Source organism: Prionailurus viverrinus, chromosome D1 (assembly GCF_022837055.1).
Source record: "Prionailurus viverrinus isolate Anna chromosome D1, UM_Priviv_1.0, whole genome shotgun sequence".
Taxonomy (NCBI): Eukaryota; Metazoa; Chordata; class Mammalia; order Carnivora; family Felidae; genus Prionailurus; species Prionailurus viverrinus.
In genome coordinates this window covers 113,456,470-113,477,521 of record NC_062570.1, presented here as the reverse complement: position 1 = coordinate 113,477,521, position 21,052 = coordinate 113,456,470, and the positions used below count along the sequence as shown (strand labels likewise).

General features: G+C 54.9%; 1 protein-coding gene across 4 annotated transcripts in view; it reads left to right on the top strand.

Annotated features, from left to right (window-relative positions):
• KCNQ1 (potassium voltage-gated channel subfamily Q member 1) overlaps window positions 1-21,052 on the top strand; it is a 321,709-nt gene that overhangs the window by 241,322 nt on the left and 59,335 nt on the right. For 2 of the 4 annotated variants that reach the window (XM_047823459.1, XM_047823462.1), the window contains 4 exons: window positions 228-303; window positions 4,940-5,034; window positions 5,945-5,991; window positions 7,024-7,085. In XM_047823459.1, the coding sequence (XP_047679415.1) occupies window positions 228-303; window positions 4,940-5,034; window positions 5,945-5,991; window positions 7,024-7,085 (280 nt within the window). The remainder of the gene's footprint in view (window positions 1-227; window positions 304-4,939; window positions 5,035-5,944; window positions 5,992-7,023; window positions 7,086-21,052) is intronic. The other 2 variants (XM_047823461.1, XM_047823460.1) reach the window with 1 other exon arrangement.

Sequence of the window (21,052 nt, the reverse complement as noted above, 5' to 3'; positions counted from 1 at the left end):
CTCACCCTGCTGGCTAAAAGCTTCTTGCCTCTGGCCTGCCCTCTTCCCCTGCCAGGATGGAGTCTCGAAGACCTCCATCCCGTGGGGTGAACATCCTCCGCGTTTCTGGAAGGGCCCAGCCTGCACGCAGGAGGCACTTGGGAAGACGCCGAGACGCTGAGAGTGCCGGGCGCAGGATGACCGTCCCAGGGGGGCCACTCATGCCTCTTCTCCATTTTCTGCCACAGGCTGCGGGAGCACCATCGGGCCACCATCAAGGTCATCCGGCGTATGCAGTACTTTGTGGCCAAGAAGAAATTCCAGGTGAGTCCTACGCTCAGCCCTCCTGCCCTTGGCCAGCCCCAGAAGCCGCTCGTCCACCCTCAGCCAAGACTACGAGGCCTCCATACCCTACCACAGCCTAGACCTGACCCTTCACCCATCAGATACCTTGAAACAATGTCATTCTCCACCCCTAAGACAGCGGGCCCCTGGGAGGACACTGCCCTAGGGTCCAGCCTGGAGCCGGATGCACACAGAGCCTCAGGGGCTCACCAGCCCTCCCCTAGGTGACTGACTGATGATGGCAATGACATACAGTGTGCCAAGCCCGCCCCATGTCACCTGGGCAGGAAGTGGGGTCCCCTAGACCCTGGAGCCACATCCCATGCAGTCAGTGCTCCTGGCCCTGTTCTCCACCACCCCCCACGTAAGTCAGGAGAACGGAAGGGAAGCCCGGCCCTGCCTGCCCCAGGGGGGTGGCCCACCTTTACAGGGAGAGGTGGGGGGCTCCTCAGCTGGTGGGGCTGGAGCCCGAGGGCTCCCGTCCCCCATCAGCTGTCCGTCCAGGGCTGGGTCTTCTGGGGCCCCCAGAAGAAAGCCAGCTGGTAGCAGGCACAGCTCCTTCCTCCTGCTGTGGGGACAGTCCTTGGTCTGAGGAGGTCCCGGGCTCAGCCCTCACTCTGAGAGCATGTAGACTTCAGAAACAGGGACCCGCAGGGCTGCTCATTCTCTTTCCAGAAGGCTTGGCCACCAGCGCCTTTAAAAAGTGACTGCCCGCTGGAATGGGGGTTGGGGGCCACCCAGAGCAGTGGCAGCGTCCAGAGCCCCAACAGGGAAGGGCGGGGGCTGACCTGCTCACTTCCCCCAGCGCAGACCCCGCAGGGCTGGGGCGAGAACCCGTGCCCCTGTGTCCTGCTCCCAGCTGCAGATTCCACACGGCCCCTTCGGCAGAGCCCACACCCACCTGGGCCACGGAGCCCAACTCGGTGGGGGGTTCTGGAGGCAGGTCCACGGCGGTTCTTCCCCATCTGTAACGGGAACCAAGAGCCCAAGAGATTGGCGTGAGACGGCGTCCTCACGTCCCGCACACGGCCGTCACACGTGGCCGGCTTTTGGGGAGCATCTTCCCCAGAGACGACCACCACTGATCTGAGCCCCAGGAGCGCCCCTCGGCGAGCCTCCCGCCCCCCACTAACGAGCGGCCTGCAGCTGCGGGAACCCCCTCCAGGGGTCCGGTCTGGGCAGGACCAAGGGGACCCCGGGAACACCAGACATCAGCCTGGTGGAGCAGAGGGCTCCGTGGGGCATCTTCCAGGATGGGGATGGCCCCCAGCCCGAGAAGCCAGGCCTCTGAGGCTCCAGGGCCGGGCCTACCGCCTGAGCACAGCAGGAACAGTGGTGGGGGTCGGCTGTGCCAGGGTGGACAGCGGGCTTCCGGAGGGGGGGGGTGCTGTTGCCAGGATTTAAGCACACCCAGCACGGCAGGCAGAAACTCGGGGTTTCTGGCAGGCCCCGGTCGGGGGTAACGCGGGCAGCTTCCCGCTCAGGACAAAGTTTGTCCCTGGCAGACGAGGTTCAGGGGCTGGAGCTGACTCGGGGAGCACCCTGTCCCTGAAATGCAGGCGAGAAAACTACCTGCTCGCATCAGTAGGGGCAGTAGGGGCCCTGTACTTCCTTCCAGGCTGGGGTTCCCCTTGCCTGCCGCACAACACGGGCCAGGGCCCTGCAAGTGGCCTGGGAGGCCCCCAGAAGCAGGCCGGGCAGCCCCACCTTCCCTGCTCTCTGACGCACCCCTGTGCACAGGACCCTTGGGGGCCTCGAGTAAAGCAGGTGGGGCCCTTTGAATGGAGAGGCTCTGAGAGCCTCGCGATTTGTTCTTGCGGGGTACACGGGCTCTCAGGCAAGGCGGGGACAGGGGCGGCCTCAGCCTCACCAGCTGGCCCTTGTTGCCAGGGAGGGACAGGGACGGGGGAAGGGACCCACAAGGTAGTGGTGGGGGGGAGGGGGGAGCCCCTGGCAGGGAGGAGCTCTGCAGGGCTCCGGCCCAGGCCCAGCTGTCAGGGATGCCTTCCCTTCCCCCTACAACAGCCTGTCTGTCTGTCTGCCTGCACCCGCACCCCGCCCCGCCCCCAGCCTCAGGGGCCGCAGACGTGGCGGGTGGCCCCCCGCCTGCCTCGCTGGCTGGCCGATAAGTGCCCGGCGGGCCGCCCCTGTGTCTGGCCAGAGGAGCCAGAGCCTCGTAGGCCTCCGAGTTTGCCTTGAACTCCCGTGTCCACCGTCGGTCAGTCTGGTCGGCCCTGCATTATCTCAGCTCATCTCAGGCTCCGGCTGCTGCGGCCGGAGGAAACTAGCTCTGGAGAGAAAGCTGAGATGGTTTCTGCAGCTGGGCCCCAGGCAGCCCCTTTGACAGAGGCCTCCAGGAGTGCGGACCAGACCCTGGGGGGCTCATCCGTACTGAGAAGTCTCAGAGGGCCTGGGGCCCCACTGGGCCACGGGCCCTGGGTGTCAGCCGGCGTCACTGACCCTTCTGTGGTCTACGCTCTGACCAAGGTGAGGTGGGCGGGGCCGTGCCCAGCAGCCTTACCCCGAGCCACGCCCAGAGAGCCGCCCCCTCCTCTGCGGGCCGTACACGCTCCCGAACTCCCGTGCCTGCCCAAAGGCGCATTTGTGCCCACCAAAGTCCCAACACGCTCAGGTGCCCAGGTCTCCCTACACGCCACCCTCCACGACCTCCAGCCTGTCTGGGAGCCCGGCACAGGGATGTGCCCCACCCCAGGCCAGGCCTGCACCACCTTGAACTCTGAAGCCAGCCGGTGCCCCAGCCTGCCCCAGACCTCACGGCACGCCTGTAGGTGCCACATGCCTCCCAAAGCGCTTTGGCCCACAGCAGGCTGTCATGACTCAGGGCCGCCTTCAGCGTGCACCAAGGAAGAGCTCAGACTCTTACAGAAGGGACGAGCAGACATCCCTATTCCCATCTTGCAGAAGGGACGGTCAGGGATCGGCATCCCCCATCGCACAGAAGGAAAAACCAAGATCTGGGGACATTAGCACTAGCCCGTACCCAAGTGTTGTTTTGACGACCGTCACTCAGCTCAGTGTGGATGGCCTGGAGTCCCAGCCTGTGCCCGACCCTGTGATGTCGGGACAGGCCTGGCATGCGGCCCACAAGGTGACACGGGTGGTTCTGGGGCCCCGCACGGTTGCAGGTCCCCCTGTTGGAGGCACAGCTATGGTTTGGGGAAGATCAGGGCAATCCCAGCCCCGCCAATCTCAGGGTCCTGACTCGGGGCCCGGAGAAAGACTGTATGTTGCCTGGGAGGGCCCCCCCGGTAGATCGTGTGGGGCGCAGGAACCCCCTGGGCCCCTGGGAGGGGGAGGCCTCTGCCTTGGACCTCTCCTTGGACCTCCTTGGACCTGGCAAGCATAATGCCAGGGTGCCCGTGTTGAGTGCAGGGCCCCTGGGCGTGTCAGAAGGGTACCCGGGGATCTGAAGGAGGTGCCCTCAGGGGGGCCCGTCTTTCTGGGGAAGCAGGGGTGGCCATGCCCTCAGACTAGGGTAGCCCCAGTCTCGGGGGGAGAGGGCACCCCAAGGAGGGGAGGCCTCAGGTGGGCCGGGGGACATGTCCCCAGGGGCCCCCAGGCTCGAGAGCCAGCCCTGACATCGGGTGGGGTATCTGCACCTCACTCCTTCTTGGCCTCTGACCCAGCCGGCCTGCTGCACCAAGATGGCCGGGCCTTTGCCCTCCTCAGCAAGAGGCAGCACCCCCAAACTCAGTGCTAACGTGGACTCTTCAGTGCTAACAAGGACCCTGGGCCCTTGGGTAGGCGGGCTCTACGTCCCCACGCGGCTCTGGCTGGATTGTGTGGGTGAAGGGCCTCCTGGGCCGTCGAACCCCCATCCAGCCGGCCTGCTGCTACCTGGGGGAGACCCTCAGCCCACGGGCTCCTGGGAATGGGGCCATAAATGCGGCTTGAGGTTTCACTAGCATCATAAGAAGCCTCATTCTCTCTGTTGTGGTTTCTGGTGATTTCACCTGAGCCCCACGTGCATTTACGGGCTCAGAGCTGGCACCAAGCCCAGGTGCCTTGGGGTCAGCTGCCCTGCCCTGCGCGGCCCCAGGCTTGCTGTGCAAACAGCCCCTCTGCCCTGGCGGCCTCAGGAGCCCGGCAAGCGGCCTGTGCCAGAGAGCAGGCACGGCTGGCTGAGGCTGTCACCTGAGGCCACCTCCACCTGCCGCGGAGACTATCTGGGAAGAGGGCAGAGCGGCCCCCCCCCCACCTCCCTGAGAACAGTGGGCGCACCTGTCCGCGAGTGTGTCCAGGCTCAGCTTGGGGCCAGGGGGACAGTGGCTGCACAGAGCTGTGTGTGCCCATCAGCAGGACCAGCTCTTCCCAAGAACAGAGGCTGGTAACCAGGAAAGGGAAAGCAGGCAGGCCCCTGCGGTGAGTGAGCCGGAAGCTAAGGCCCAGAGAGGCCAAGCGCCGGCCCAGGATCACCCAGCCCCAGTGACCAAGACTGGAGCAGCCGAGCCACTGGAGAGGGCGTGCTGGGCCAGCACTGCCCTGTTGGGCCCCAGGGGTAACCTCCTTAAACCCACAAGGGGCCCCTGGAGGCGGGCGGCTTCCCTGCGAGTTGCCCGCGGGGCCCGGGGTGACGCATCTTTCCGCCCTGCAGCAAGCGCGGAAGCCCTACGACGTGCGGGACGTCATCGAGCAGTACTCCCAGGGCCACCTCAACCTCATGGTGCGCATCAAAGAGCTGCAGAGAAGGTGGGCGCTGCTGCCGGGATCGCAGGACAGGGAGGTCGGCGGGGTGGGGGGGGCCCCCTCCCGCACCGGCCTGGCGGCCCCTGCTCCACACCCCCCCCACCCCTCCCCCGCGCGACCCTGGGCAGCCCTTCCCACCGCCCCACCCACAGCACAGGCCTCCTACCCCCCACTTCCGGGCAAGGGCCAGGCCCCGCCCCACCGCCCGGGAGACTGCCAGGGGCAAAGCCCCGCCCCCCACCCCCACCCCCGGGTCTGCACCCTGGGCTGTCCCAGTTCTAGACCTGGAGCCGCGAACCCTAAGTACTGGGGCCCACCGTGTTCCAGGCTCTGGCGTCGAGCCCGGAGCCCTCGTTCCCACGGAGGCAGCATGGTCCTTGGGCCCTGCGCAGGCTCAGGCTGGCTGTGCCTCTACCGCGGGCTAGCCTGGGAACCCAACGGCCTGTGTCACAGGGTATGGCTGGGACACCGTGCCTGTCCTCGGGCTGCTCCCCACCCCGCCCAGCCCCATGGCTAACCCGCTCTAGGGATATGAAGCCCACCCATCTCGGCAACCTGGCCTCGCTCTGGAAGGGCTCACTCGCGGGACGTTCTCTCTGAGTGTGGCTGAGGCACCTGGCCTGGGCCGCTTACAAGACAATGACAGGACACTGGGCAGTCCTGAGGCCCTGCGCTGCCCAGGGGGTACGTCTAAGGGGCTTTCCAGCCACTGCTCCCCACCTCTGAGCCCCCTGCCCATAGTAGTACAGCCTCTGGGGCCTGGAAAGCCCCCGGCAGCTTTGTGGGTGCCCCCGAAAGGGGTGGGTGGCTTGTCGCGCTGTTGGGCCCCTTGCCTGTCCACCCACCAGTGGGCTGAGTGCATGCGCGGCGCCCAGGCCCAGCACGAGCTCGTCCCCGTCTGTCTCCCTCCCAGGCTGGACCAGTCCATCGGGAAGCCGTCCCTTTTCATCTCTGTCTCAGGTGGGTTCCCACGTCAACGTAGGGTGGCCAGCACCCTCACCTGCCTCTCCCCACCAGAATGGGCCACCAGGGCCTCAGAGGTCCAGGACACTCAACACGCCAGAGGGGACCAGGTGGACCCAACCCTGAGCCAAGTGCCCTGGAATTACACGCCCTACAAAGAAAGTTTCAGTTAGTGCAAGGAACCACGTGGTCCCTTTAAACAGCAGGCCTTCTGGGCCATCAAAGATCTAGCGGTAGAAACGTGACCCGTATCCTATGAAGGAGGAGACCTGGGGAAGGGGGCTCGGGGGGTGAGTAGCCAGCCCAGAGCCCGAGGGACCATCAGCAGCAGTGAGGGGGATGCCATTCTCCAGCTCTGACGCCTCGTGTCCTCTGGAGCGGGGCTACGGTCACACTAGGAAGTTCCTTGGGATCGGCCTAGCCCAAGTTCAAGCGGGAGCCGTGGCTCACACAGGGGCCAGAAGGCAGGGCAGCTCGGCCTGGGCAGGGCTAGTGCAGCCTGGGGCGGGGGACAGGGGGCACAGAAGGTCCACGTTCGTTCCCAGACCACCGCCATAAAGCAAATATCGCAATAAAGTGAGCCGAAGGATTTTAGGGTTTCGCGGTGCGCGTAAAAGTTACGTTTACACCGTATTGTAGTCTGCTGTGTGCGACGGCATATGTCTGCAAAACCAACGTGCACGCCTCAATTAAAAAAACGTTGTTGCTCAGAAGTGCAAACCGTCATCTGGGCTCTCAGCGAGTCCCGTCACTGATGACAGATCACCAAAACCAGAACAAATGTAAGAGTAATAAAAAAAAAACGTTTGGAATAGCGCAAGACTGAGTTGTGGGGGTGCCTGGGTGGTCACAGACCTGAAGAGGCAGTGGGCCACGGGGCTCCCTGCCCCGCCCACGTCTGGAGCTCCCAGCAGGGAAGAGCTTGCAGAGACGTCCTCCCAGGTGAGCCCCCCACCCCCGTCACCCTGCTCTCTGAGGCCCTGCCCCGGGGCCAACACGCGTCCCTGATTCTGGTGCTCTACCCCACAGAAAAAAGCAAGGACCGGGGCAGCAACACCATCGGGGCCCGCCTCAACCGGGTAGAAGACAAGGTAGGCGCGAGGGGCCCGGTCCCCCCACTGGCTCTGCCGGTCACCGTCCCGGGGGCTGGCACCCGCGGTGGCCGTTCGCTCTCCCACATCCGTCCTGAGCTGCCGTGCGGGGTTCCGGGGGTGCTAGGGGGCTGCGGGCCTCCCTGCCCCCTCCTCCTGTGCTCAGTGCGGTTCGCACGGCCCCGGGAGCTCCCCGAGATCCGGCTCACATCCACCCCCCCTGGATGAAGCTGGGCGTCGGTCCCCTGGTTTGCAGACCTCTGGCAAGGGGCTTCTTTACTGACCAGCGGCAGCCGGTGCCCACGGGCCCCTCCCGGTGCGCGCGGGGGGCGGGCAGTGCCGTCTGGGGGAACATCAGAGGTGCTGACCGTGGCTCGCAGGTGCATCATCGTGCGTGGGCAGGGAGGAAGGGTCGCATGCTCGAGGACCCGCGGCTGTAGGGTTCTGACGGAGATGGTGGCCGGGGGCCGGCCAAGGCCCTGCTGGGCGGCCAGGTGGGACCCCGGGCCCGGGATTCCAATTCTGTGCCGCAAAACCCGTGCTCCCTCTGCCCCAGGCACAGGGCGCTCGGCCCCCCAGGATGCCCCCACTCCCCCAGCAGCCTTGCAGGCCTCTCAGCCCGGGGGCCCTCTTCCCGGGGTGCCCTGGGGGCCGAGGGAGGCTCTGGGGAGTGGGAGGGCCTTTCTCAGGCTCAGGCCCACCCTGTGAAATCTCTGTGGTCTGGAGCGGGCTGTTATCTTGCCCGACAGCTCGTCCGTCTACACGGGCTTTATCTGAAAGTAGCTGGGAGGCTAAAAATAGAGGAATTTCTGCTGGGCAGGGCCTGTGTCTGCCGCTCGGTTTCCCCGGCAACGCCGGGCTCTGGCCCGCTTTCAGCCCGCCGCAGCTGAGTGGGCGGGCAGGGGTGCAGCTCCGTGTTCCCACCCGGGCGCCGGTCCGCAGCGTCACCACCTCCCCACCTGCTCCATCTGCCCCCGGCCCGGGCTGGCAGCTGGGCCGTGACACAGTGTGGGACCAGGCAGGGGCCAGGGGGGAGAGCACTGTCCAGGTGCCACAGGGACCCTCACTCCGGGCCTGGCCAGCTGACACATTTGACCCTGCCGTGGGGCCTGGCCCTCTGGCCAGTGCAGACCCGAGGCGGGCGGGTACCTGGCCTGCTCTCACCCGGTGGCAGACAGCCCTGCCTGGCAGGACGGGACCAGCCAGGAGGTACCAGAGGCCCAGGGACCCTGGGCTTCGCCGCTGCAGTGAACAAGGTGTATCCTTGGCACTCTCTCTTCTTTGTGCGTGGGGCCAGGGGCTCGGGGCTGCCATGCCCTTCTAGAAGCAGCTGGTGGCCACACTCAGTGCAGCAGGCCAGGCACCTGTGTGGGGGCTTCTAGACGCCCAAGGAAGCAGAGCTCGAGCAAGGAATAGACCCAGGCCCCTCTCCCCGACCTCCGCACCCAGCCCTGGAACCCCGGCCCCCACAGCCGACAGGAATTATGGCGGCCTGTGGGTGCATGAGCCTTCCTGCCCCCGACGGCCCCGGGAGTGGCCCCTGTTCCGCCAGCTTCCAGATGTGCTCGCCTCTCCTTGACCCTCTGCCCTGCTGTTCTCGGCCTTTCTCACAGCTCTGCCCGCCAGGTCTCAGGACAGGCCACCCCTTTAAACTCAGACTGAGCCTGGTGTCCTCTGGGGGTGACAGTGGGTAGGAGACAGGGTCTCGGGGAGCAGCGCCCCCTCCCCAGGCTGGAGCAACGGCATCCAGCAGCCTGCGGGGCCTGAGGACCAGGACGCAGAACCGTGGTTGGCCAAGGTGGGGCCAGCGCTGGCCTTGGGGAAACAGAGCTACGTGCCCGTGTTTCTTCAGATCTGAACAACAAAGAAGCGTTTTCCGGAGTCCCTGATCCCTGGCGACAAGGTTTGGGAGCAACGCCCCCAGCGGCCTCGGCACCCGGGAGAGGGGCCGTGGCTGGGCGGTAAGACTCGGATGTCCACACGGGCGGCGATTCAGGAGGCCGGTTCTGGGCAGTCTCCACCCCCTCCTGCTGTGGGGACCGGCTCGGGCTGAGAGGTGGCCTCATCTGCTCAGGGTCGCCACGGTCCCGGGCAGGCCGTGCTCCCCGCCCAGCCTCAGCCCCACTGTCATCCCTCAAGGCGCTGCTGGAGATGGGCTGCCCTGGGCAGAGGCCACCCCTCGGCCTGCTCTGGCCCTCCCCCACCGCCGGCCCATGCCCCCTCGGGGGACAGGCCCTGGGAAAGGGCCTCGCCAGGTCCAGAGGGCAGAGTGGCACGTCCCGGGCCCCACATTATCACAGTTATCGCTGGGCCCATCGGGACTATAAACAACCCCCCAAGCAATCCTGCTGACTGCAGGAAGCCGGGGGCAGGAAATCCCTGGGCCTTCCCTAACCCCACCGCCACCGGGCCGGCCCTCGGGCCTCAGCGGTCCGGGTGCCCCGTCCCGGGCGGGCTCTCGGAGCTGCAGGCCAGAGGCTGGAGGAGGAGGGGGAGAGGGGCGTCTGGGCTGCACGGCTGCTGGCCCCCATTCTCGGGAACGGATCAGTTCCAAAGACCAGGGGTCTGGGGTGTCCACTTGCAGGGAAAGCTAGCTCAGCTTGTCTGGGGGTGGGGGCTCAATTTCCCTGCAAAGAGCCCCCTTTCCTTATGTCCAGGCCAGGGGGCCACCTGGGACAGAAGGGCCCATGTACTCACTGCCCGAGCCCTCGTCACGGCTCGGGCGTGGCAGTGGAGGCTTCCCCCAGCTCAGAGCCCCCCACCCGTCTGTTCCCGCCCCTGGCTGCCGAGCATTCCCACCCCACGGCCTGTGCCCCCATGGGCCTCCCCCTCCAGACGGCCGGGAACCTGCCCCCCACCCAGGCCTCCCTTCAGTAGTGAAAGCAAATGGTGTGAACCGCTCTTTGCATGCTTCTGTTTAAAAAGCCACCCCGTGCTCCGTGCCGCCTGTATTCCGGAAAGGACTTGTATGTGGCCAAGCCAATCCTTTCTTACAGGTGGGGAAACTGAGGCCCGGAGAGGTGGAGCGCTTGCCCAGGGTCACACAGCTGGCTAGGGGAAGAACCGGTCCCAGTGGAGGCCACAGAGGGGTCGGGGAGCTGAGGTGCAGAGACAGAGGGAGCCAGAAAGTGCTTCAGAAACACGGAAATATGAGGGGTCTGTTGGAGGAGAGGCCGGGTATAAGCGTGGAGGGCCAAGCAGGGGGCAGGCTGGGGCTGGGGAGTGGGGAGCAAGCAGTAAGGTCCGGAGGCCGAGCCGCCCAGGGGAGCGGCACAGATTCAGACAGGCCCCGGAACAGGAGTCCTGAGAACACGGCCCCTGCCCGGCCCCCGGCTCCCGGCTCTTCCAGGGCTGCTCAGAGGACAGGCGTGCCCTTGGCTCCCTGGGGACTCCCTGGGGAAGACTGCTCCAACCTTCCTCCCCGTATGTATTCTTAGCTCGGTCCTCAGGACCCGCTGCACCGTTTATGTTGAGCCCTGTTGATTTTGCAAGTTCAGTTCGTGCTGCTTTTGCTGATACGAGGAACGCGGTGGGCTGGGGCCGGGAGCATTTCTTTCTTCTCTGTTTCTGCCGGAAACGTCCACGGCTTAAAGCCTGGAAGGCCTGGGTTTGCAGGCCCCGGTTCAGAGGGTGTGGGTGGGAAGGGGCCCCCCAACACCTGACCCTCCTTCCGCAGGCTCCCGTCCCAGGCCCTGGCCAGGCATACCTTTCTCCTGGACACGAAAGCCCCCGCCACAGCTGCCCTGGCCCCCTCCCCTCGGATCAGATAAGCCCGGCTACCCAGGCCTTGAAGTCTGCACCAGACTCGGCTCCCTTGCTCTGGCCTAATCCCCCCAGCCGCCAGCTGGCCTGAGGCCCCGTCCTCCCAGCAACCCCCTCCCCGCTCACCCCCAGGAGCCGCCTTGATGCCCTGCCCTGCTGCTCACCACGGCCTCCCCGCAGCCTCTAGGTGTTTGTCCTCTCCCACTAGGTGATCGTCCGGCTGTCCCTTTGGTCTCCGGCCTCACCCACCCCCACCTCACATTGTGCATCATTTCCCAGGCGCTGCTGAAACCCGCTGGCTAGTATTTGCTTCAGGAGTTGTGCGTTGGCATTTATGTGCGAGATACACACACAGCCTAACTGTCCTTTTTCTGTGCTGTCTTCGGCAGGTTCTGGTATGAAATTTACGTGAGCCTCGCTGAGTGGGCCGAGAGGTGTTCCCTCTTTTCCTGTATTGTAGAATATTTTACTTAGAATTGGGATTTTTTTTCTCCCTTGAATGTTTAGTGACGTTTAAAGGTAAAGCCAGCTAGGCCTGGTGCTTTCTTTGCGGGAAGACTTCACGTTCTAAGTCAATGGCCTCAATGGTTGTAGGACACAGGTTTTCCATCTCTTCTTGTGTCAGTTTTGTTGAGTTGTACGTTCTAGAAATGTGTACATTTCTTCTCAGTTTTCCAACTTACCGGCATTATCGTTTTATTTTTTTTTACTTTTTACTTAATTATTTTGAGAGAGAGAGAGTGTGTGAGTGGGGGAGGAGCAAAGAGAGGGAGAGAGAGAATCCCAAGGAGGCTCCACTCTGTCGGCACAGAGCCCGACACGGGGCTCAGACTCACGAACCGTGAGATCATGACCTGAGCTGAAATCAAGAGTCGGAAGCTTGACCGACTGAGTCCCCCAGGTGCCCCCTGGCATTATCATTCTAATGCCTGTATCCTCAGTAACTAGGAACCTTTCTTAATTGCCAATATCGTTTATTTTGCCTTCACGTTTTTTCCCATTGGTTGAGCTTGCCAACTATTTGTCGATAATAAATTCATTCATATTAGTGAAAAAAATAAAAAACTTTTGACCTTGTTGATCCTTACTATTGTAGGTTTCCATTTCATTTCATTTGCTTCCTTCTATTTACATGGGCTTAACATGGCTCATTCTCTTCTTAGGTGGATAGTTCCTAATTTTCAGGCTTTCTAGATTTCTAAGATGTGAATTTAAGGTTATACATTTTCCTCTGAATACCACTTAAAGTGCCTCAACCAATTTTGATATATAGCATTTAAATTTAATGTTCATTCCCTTATGTTTTTCTGATCTCCGTGGTGACCCCTTATCTGCCCCAGCAGCTATTTACAGCCTGACCTTTGTCATTGGTAGAATTGTGGGAGCTTTCTAATCTCACTTGTCAGAGAAAGTGATTGGGTGACATCAGTCCTTTGAAATACTGTGACACGTGTTTTGTGGTACAATAAGTCGCCCATTCTTCTAACTGGACCTTTCTGTACTTGAATGCCATGTGTCTCCTGACGTTGTCGGGTGCAGGGTTATATTTATGTCCATTAGGACAAGCCGGCTAATCATTTTCTTGAAATCTGTATTCTCACTGGAATATTGTTATCTACCCAATCTATCACTCCCAAGAAATACAACAAAATTCCGACTGTTGTGGAGAATTTAGTGTTCCTTACATTTCTGTCAGCTTTTGCTTTATATGTTTTTAGATCTTATGATTAGATGCATATATCCAACTTTTTATATAGTCACTGTTGGATTCAGTGTTTTATACTCACATAGCATCCTCTTTATATCAAGTAGTGTTTTGCTTGCCCTTGAGGTATATTATCATTGCTATACAAACTTACTTTTGTTTGCACATCTTTTTTTTGGAGCTTTAATTGAGGTGTAATTTGCATGCCATAAAATTGATGCAGTGTAAATGCACAACAAATTTTAGTAAACTTCTTGTTTGATGTGCAGCCATTGTCAAAACTAAGCTTGAGGAGCGCGTGCGTGGCTCAGTCGGTTAAGCATCCAACTTGGGCTCAGGCCATGATCTCATGGTTCATGGGTTCGAGCCCCACATCCGGCTCTCTGCTCTCAGTTTGAAGCCTGCTTTGATCCTCTGTCTCCTCTCTCTCTGCCCTTCCCCCCTTCTCTCTCTCTTTCTCAAAAATAATAACAAAAATTTTTTTTAAAAAGATTTCCTCCACATCCTCGCCAGCATCTAGAGTCTCCTGATTTGTTCATTTTAGCCACTCTGACCGGCGTGAGGTGATATCTGAGTGTGGTTTTGATTTGTATTTCCCTGATGGGGAGCGACGTTGAGCATCTTCTCGTGTGCCTGTTGGCCATCTGGATGTCTTCTTTAGAGAAGTGTCTATTCATGTTTTCTGCCCATTTCTTCACTGGATTATTTGTTTTTCGGGTGTGGAGTTTGGCGAGTTCTTTATAGATTTTGGATACTAGCCCCTTGTCTGATATGTCATTTGCAAATACCTTTTCCCATTCCTAAAATTTGCCTTTTAGTTGTGTTGATTGTCTCCTTTGCAGTGCAGAAGCTTTTTATTTCATGAGGTCCCAATAGTTCATTTTTGCTTTTAATTCCCTTGCCTTTGGAGAGGTGTCGAGTAAGAAATTGCTGCGGCTGAGGTCAGAGAGGTTTTTTCCTGCTTTCTCCTCTAGGGTTTTGATGGTTTCCTGTCTCACATTCAGGTCCTTTATCCATTTTGAATTTGTTTTTGTGAATGGTGTAAGAAAGTGGTCTAGTTTCATCCTTCTGCGTGTTGCTGTCCAGTTCTCCCAGCACATTTGTTAAAGAGACTGTCTTTTTTCCATTGGATATTCTTTCCTGCTTTGTCAAAGATTAGCTGGCCATATTGCACTGTTGGTGGGAACGCAAACTGGTGCAGCCGCCCTGGAAAGCAGTGTGGAGGTTCCTCAAAAAATTAAAAATAGATCCACCCTATGACCCGGCAATAGCACTGCTAGGAATTTACCCACGGGATACAGGAGTACTGATGCATAGGGCCACTTGGACCCCAATGTTCATAGCAGCACTCTCAACAATAGCCAAATTATGGAAAGAGCCTAAATGTCCACCAACTGATGAATGAATAAAGAAATTGTGGTTTATATACACAATGGAGTACTACGTGGCAATGAGAAAAAATGAAATATGGCCTTTTGTAGCAACGTGGATGGAACTGGAGAGTGTGATGCTAAGTGAAATAAGCCATACAGAGAAAGACAGATACCATATGTTTTCACTCTTATGTGGATCCTGGGAAACTTAACAGAAGACCATGGGGGAGGGGAAAAAAGTTAGGGAGGGAGGGAGGCAAACCATAAGAGACTCTTAAAAACTGAGAATAAAACTGAGGGTTGATGGGGGGTGGGGGGGTGGGGGGGTGATGGGCATTGAGGAGGGCACCTGTTGGGATGAGCACTGGGTATTGTATGGAAACCAATTTGACAATAAATTTCATATTAAAACAAATAAAAAAGATTTTCTCTAAAGAACAAAAAATTAAGCTTGAGAACATTTTCAACAACTCCCCAATTCTCCCAATTCCATTTGCAATCTTTGCCATTTCCCACCCCAACCATAGTCAAAAACTGATCAGCTTTCGGTCTTCGTATCCTTAAGTTTCTATACGGCTAGAAATGTGTCTTTTGTAAGTGTCTCATACAAACGGAGCCATCCAACTTGTGGTGTTCTGAGTGTGGCTTTTTTTGCATAACGTAACGTTCCTGAGATTCCTCTGTGTCGTGCCGTCTATTTCTTTCCTTGTTAATGCTCACTAGTATTCCGTTGTATGGCTAGACCGCATTTTGTTTATCCTTTTGCCAGTTGATGGACATGTGAATAGTTTCCAGTTTGGGGGTATTATAGGTAATGCTGCCGTGAACCATTGTCTGTAAGTCTTTGTATGGACACATGTTGTCCTTTCTCTTAGTTAGGTTCGTAAGAGCGGAACTGATGGCTTTTATGGTAAGACTCTTTTCACCTTTCTAACAAACTTCTAACCTGTTTCCCAAAGGGGTCTGGACCATTTTGATTTCCCACAAGTAATGTCCAGAGGTTGCACTTTCCCTGTATCCTTACAAATACACCGTAGGGTTGGTCTTTTTTATTTTAGCCAACCTGGTGAGTGTGTAATTGTATCCCATTGCGGGTTTGATTTGCATTTCCCTAATCACTAATGACGTCGAGCAACCTTTCACGGGCCTGTTGGACATTCATAGTCGTGTTTGGTGAAATGTTTATTCAACTCTCCTGCCTGTTTTCTAACTAAGCAGTTTATTCTGTTATTGAGTTGTAAGAGTGGTTTATATGTTCCAGATACAAGTACTCTATGAGATATATGACTTACAAATATTTTCTCCCCTCTGCGGCTTTTCTAATCATTTCTTTTAAAAACAAAAGTTGTAAATTTTAATGAAGTCCAATGTATGTTTCTTGCAGAGCTCATGATTTTGGTGGTGTACCCAAGGCCATGAACATTTTCTTCTGTTTTCTTCTCGAAGTTGTATGGGTTTAACTGTTACATTCAGGTCTATAATTTATTTTCAGTTAATTTTGGGGTGTGGTGTGAGGTCAAGTCTAAGTTAAGTTCCTTTTTTTATTTCTTTTTTTTCCTTATAGAAATCCAATTACCTCAGCCTCTTTTATTGAAAAGACTATTTTTCCTACTGTGTTGTCAGACAGAAATTATATTGTCAGAAATCAATTGAGCATAAACATGTGGGCTTATTTCTGGATTCTCAGTTCTGTTCTCTTGATCCATATGCCTGTCCTTAAATCCACATCCCACTGTCTTGGTTATTGTAGCTTTGCAGTATGTTTTGAACCCAGATGGCGTAATTCCTCCAAGTTTTTTCTTCTCCCTCAAATTGTTTTGCCCATTCTAAGCTCTACGAATTTTTCTACAAATTTTAGAATCAGCTTGTCAGTTTCTACCACATGAATGAATGAATGAAAGAAAGAAAGAAAGAAAGAAAGAAAGAAGAGAGAAAGAAAGAAAGAAAGAAAGAAAAAGAAAGAAAAGAAAGAAAGAAAGAAAGAAAGAAAGAAAGAAAGAAAGAAAGAAAGAAAAAGAAAAAGAGAGAAAGAGAAAGAGAGAGAGAGAGAGAGAGAGAGAGAAAGAAAGAAAGAAAGCAAGCAAGCAAGCCCACTGGCATTTTGATAGGGATTGTCGAATCTGTGGATCCATTTGGTAAAAACTATCATCTTAATATAGTGTCTCCTAATTCATGAGCATGGTATATCCTTCCACTCATTTGATCTACTCTAGTTTCTTCCAGTGATGTCATTTTGGGTGTATAATTCTTCCACATCTTTTGTTAAACTTACCTCTGAATATTTTATTATTTTTGGTGCTATTGTCAATGGAATTGCTTCCTTCATTTCATTTTTGAATCGTGTATTACTAGTATATAAAAATACCATTAACTTTTTATATCAAACTTATAAACTGTGACTTTGTTGTTATTAACTTTAGTCAAGGTTATTGTTATTGTTGTTGGTTCCTTGGGATTTCCTACATATAGGATCATGCCATGTGAATAAAGACAGTTTTACTTCCTTCCAATCTTTATGCCTTTAATTTCTCTTTTTGCCTCTTTACACTGATTTGAACTTCCAGTAAAATGTTGACTAGAAGTAGCCTGATAAAATCGATCAAGTACAGCATTCAGTTGTTCACTATGAAGTGTGATGTTAGCTGGAGGTTTTCCATAGATGCTCTTTACCATCTTGAGGGTTTTTCCTTCTATTCCTAGCATGTTCAGAGCTCTTATCATGAATGGGTGTTGGATTTTCTCAAACGTCCATTCCGCACGTTTTGAGATGGTCACATGGTTTTTATCCCTCACGCTATTAATACGGTGTGATATATTAATCACTTTTGGAGTGTTGAACCAACCTTGCATTTCCCACTTGCTCACGGTTCATAATCTCTTTTGTATGTTGCCATATTTAGTGGGTTAAATTTTGTTAAGAATGTATCTGTATTCATAAGGGATATTGATCTGCAGTTTTCTTGTGACTTTTTCTAATTTTGGTGTCAGGTGTTTAAATTCTTTTCTTTTTAATCCTACATACACATTTTGGATGTCTTTGGTAAACTTAATGGCTGAGGGTTTTTTGTTTTATTTATTTATTTTGAGAAGGAGAGAGAGCACAAGTGGAGGGGGGGGAGAGAATCCCAAGCAGGCTCCACACTGTCGGTGCAGGGCCCTATGTGGGGCTCAAACTCATGAACCGTGTGATGATGCCCCAGCCGAAGTCAGAAGTTGGACGCTCAACAGACTGGGCTACCCAGGCACCCCTTTGGCTGAGAGTTTGTGGGGTTTTTTTAAAATCACTTAGCACATTTATACTTAATGTAATTTCTAATAGATTTGGGTTGAGTTCTAATAGATTGGGTTGAGCAATGTATTTTGTGCTTTCCATTTGTACTAAATTTTTAATGTTCCCTTTACTACACTTTTCATGCTTATTTTGCTGCTTTGGTCGGATTGATGGTCATTTCTCGTTCTGCTTTTCCTTCTATTGGCTTTGAAGTTATATATTCTATTGTCATTCTTGTAGATGTTAACCTAGGATATTTTAAATGGATCTATAGCAGGGCTAATTGCTACTTTTACCCACATCTGCAAAATAGGACATTAGAACACTTTTGATTCAGTCATTCTCCTGCTGACTCATATTCTTTGTTGTCGTGTATTTTAATTCGGCCATGTTTATTTTTTAACCCAATGGTTCACAAATAACAGGGTTTTCCAATATCGATATGTATTTACATTTACCCACCTATCTGTCTCTTCTGTCATTCATCATTTATTTTTCATCTCAGATCGTACATCTGGGATCACTTTTTACCACGTGAAGTATTTATGAGGATTTCCTTCAGTGAAAATCAGAACCTGCCAGATTTTATTTTATTTTTTAACGACTTCTTTTACTGTTCTTCTTAAAAAAAAATATTTCCACTGGGAAGAAAATTCTAGGCCCCCCGTTGCCAAAATGGCTTTCTCTCGGCACCTTGAAAATATTATCCAACTATTCTCTGGCTTCCGCGGTCAGTCTTGAGGACAAAGGTGAGGACGAGATCTTGCTCCTTGGAAGACAGAGCGTCTCTTCTCTGTGGCGTCCTCAGAGGTCACTGCTGTGGTTCTAGTGTTCTGCATTTTCACTGCAGTATCTTCGTGGAGTCTCTTCTGTTTGTCCGTCTTGGAATTCGGCGAGTTTCCTCAATGGTGTCAGGCATCCTTTCTGGATTGCTCTCAGTCATTACCTCTTCAGATTTCATTAGACGTGCGCAGACCATCTCACTCCCCGCCAGGCTTCTTACTCTCCCTTGTTCTAAAATCAGATTGTTTCCCTATATTGTATTCTGGATAACGTCTTCCGATTCACCAACTGTTTCTTCAACTGCGTCTAATCTGCTGTTAAACCCGTCCGATGAATCTTTCCAGTAATTTCCCGATTCTTTTTCTATTTATGAGAAAACTCTACGTGGCTCTTATGCATGCTTGATAGATCATGTTTAGAGTCTCTTTTTCTTCACTTGAACTTTCAAACTTTAAAAAATCTTGGAGTGTATCGAATGTGGCCGTGTCATATTTAGTTTCTCTTACTTCTGGTATCTCAAATCTTTGTAAGTCTGCTTCTCCAGTCTTTTTCATTTTTTGATTTTTTATTTTTTCCTTGCTGGTTCTCATCCATGGCGTTTCAGTCCCTTTGAGGGTTTTCTTCTTTTTAAGTCTTCGCTTCCTACATCTTAAAGTTTATCTGTGGGAATTTTTGAGGCCCAGGGGAGTTGAGGGTCTCAGGGAGGTTCCACGGTTACCTCTTCCTCTGCTATACAGGTGGGAGTGCCGCCACCCTGGACTTTGAATTCTAGGCTCAAGTTCTCCAGCCCACCCAGGTAGTGTGCATTTGGGCCTCCGAGCTGAGTGTGGATGTGATGTCTCAGAGCAAATGCTATTCCACTCCCCTTAGCAGCAAGGCAACCTTCTTTACAGTCTTTCTGGGAAGTGGGCTATTTCTCATTGACCCTCACACTGAGTGTAGAATCCTTTGAAAGTCAACGTGTAGGGCCGTGCCGCGAGATTCCCCACCTGGGGCAGGCCTGGGCTTGGATGCCATCCGTCACCGCTGGAGCTCATGTTTGCTTGGCTCATCAGGTGCCTTTGGGGCAACTCTTGCCTCTGTGGGTCCTACTGTCTGCACTTTCAGACTCTGACCTCCCTTACTTCCCGGCGAGCTCATCAAGGCCAGTGAGTCTCGCTCTGACACGTGATCAGGGGACAGAATCGGGATTTTGAGGACGGGATTTTTCTGGGAAGCCTGGGCCTCACGCCTGCTGTGTCCCAGGTCCCTGTACCGCTTCCTGACTCTGCTGATTTCTGTTCCCCCACGATCCTGGGAGCTGCTGGGCAGTGGCGATAAGTGCGGTTTGTGCCAGCCCCTGGGGTCTTAGTCATAAGTGGGTCTCATGCTGGAACCCCAGGGGGTCTGGGTTGGGCCACCAGCCTTCAGCAGGCTGGACAGAGAGGGACACACTCGTGCAGTCTCTCTTCCCCTCAGAGAGGAAGGAATCCCCACTGACTTGTACGGAGACCTCCTGGCCTAATTCAGCCTCCAAATCTCAGTCCTGTCCTATTTTCACGTTTAAAACAATCATAACAACAAGTAATAACGAATGTTGCACATTTAAAACAGAAGACAGAGACAGAATGTGATCCACAACACTTAGGACATTTCCTGTCTGGCCTCTTTCAAGAACTTGGCTGACCCCAAGCCGAGGCCAGTGTTGTCCAATAAATATCGAATCAGGAGCCACGGATATAACTTAAATTTTTCCAATAGCCATATTTTAAAGGGTTTTTTTTTTTTTTAACGTTTATTCATTTTTGAGAAGCAGAGCATGAGCAGGGAAGGGGCAGAGAGAGAGAGGGAGACGCAGAATCCGAAGCAGGCTCCTGGCTCTGAGCTGTCAGCACACAGCCCAATGCGGGGCTCGAACCCACAAACTGTGAGATCATGACCTGAGCCGAAGTCGGATGCTCATGACCTGAGCCACCCGGGCGCCCCTCTAATAGCCATGTTTTAAGAGACAAAAAGAGACAGATTAAATTCATTGTAATAATTTTTTTTATTTAGCCCAATAGATTGAGAATATTATCGTTTCAGTAGACAATAAATACAAAAACTTACTGGGACGATCAACACTCTTCAAAAGCTGGCGTACGTTTGACGTTTACAATACCAACGGGGAAAGGGAAGAGGGTGTGTTTTCGTAAGAACTACCTGGTCTGCACTTAGACATAAAATGTACAGTTAAAAAGGAGATTGATTCTCCCACCTAAGTCATTCTAAGCGTAAAGTTTTCCGGTAGCTGAATCGGGGACCTGTGTTGAAACTTAAAGGTGAATGTGCTCAATTTAAATCCAAGTCAAATTCACTTCCCCCGTTTCGTGAGCCACATTCAAGCACCGCCAAGTGGGGCTGAGGTGATTGGGCAAGGCCACTCTGGTGCCTTCCCCCGGCATCCAACCCAGGCTGGACCCAGGGAGGGGCCCGGTGGACAGCGACGTGCGGAGAGGGTGCCTGACGCGGGGCAGACGCAGGGCAGCGGGCAGGAGAGCGGCTTCTTAGAAGCTCTGACGCCCCCACGGGGGGCTTGTCTCTGCAGACCCCTCCTCGGCCCCCGTCGCACAGAATCTTCCCCGGATTCCCTCCCTCGAACCCCCAGAGCCCACGACCCACGCCTCTCTGCCCACCGTCTGCCTGGGATCCTGGTTCTTCCGCCTCCTCTGTCTCCCACCGGCCAGGCTTCCCCCCACTTCTGCTCTCAGGAGTCGGTCAGGAGCAGCGCTCACTGTGCGAGGCTGCGTTTCCAGGGTCCACGCTACCTTGGTTCCGTCCTGTCCCTCGCCAGCGGCTCAGGCTGGTCCCATCAGGAAGTCGGGCAGGGGTGGGGGGCTCCAAGGACAGCCCTGCCACCACCACCACCCCCCCCCTGCCTCTGGCCTTCCCCCGACACCGCTCTCTGTGCTGGTGAGCTGTTCTTGAGTGACGTGGCCGTAAATAGGCGAAGGCGTGGGCTCTGGCTGATCAAAGGGCCCCCTTCAGAAGCCTTCATTAGCTGCTATTCTGGGAACTGGTTATTTTAAGGTTAGTGTATTTTTTCTTTCCTGAG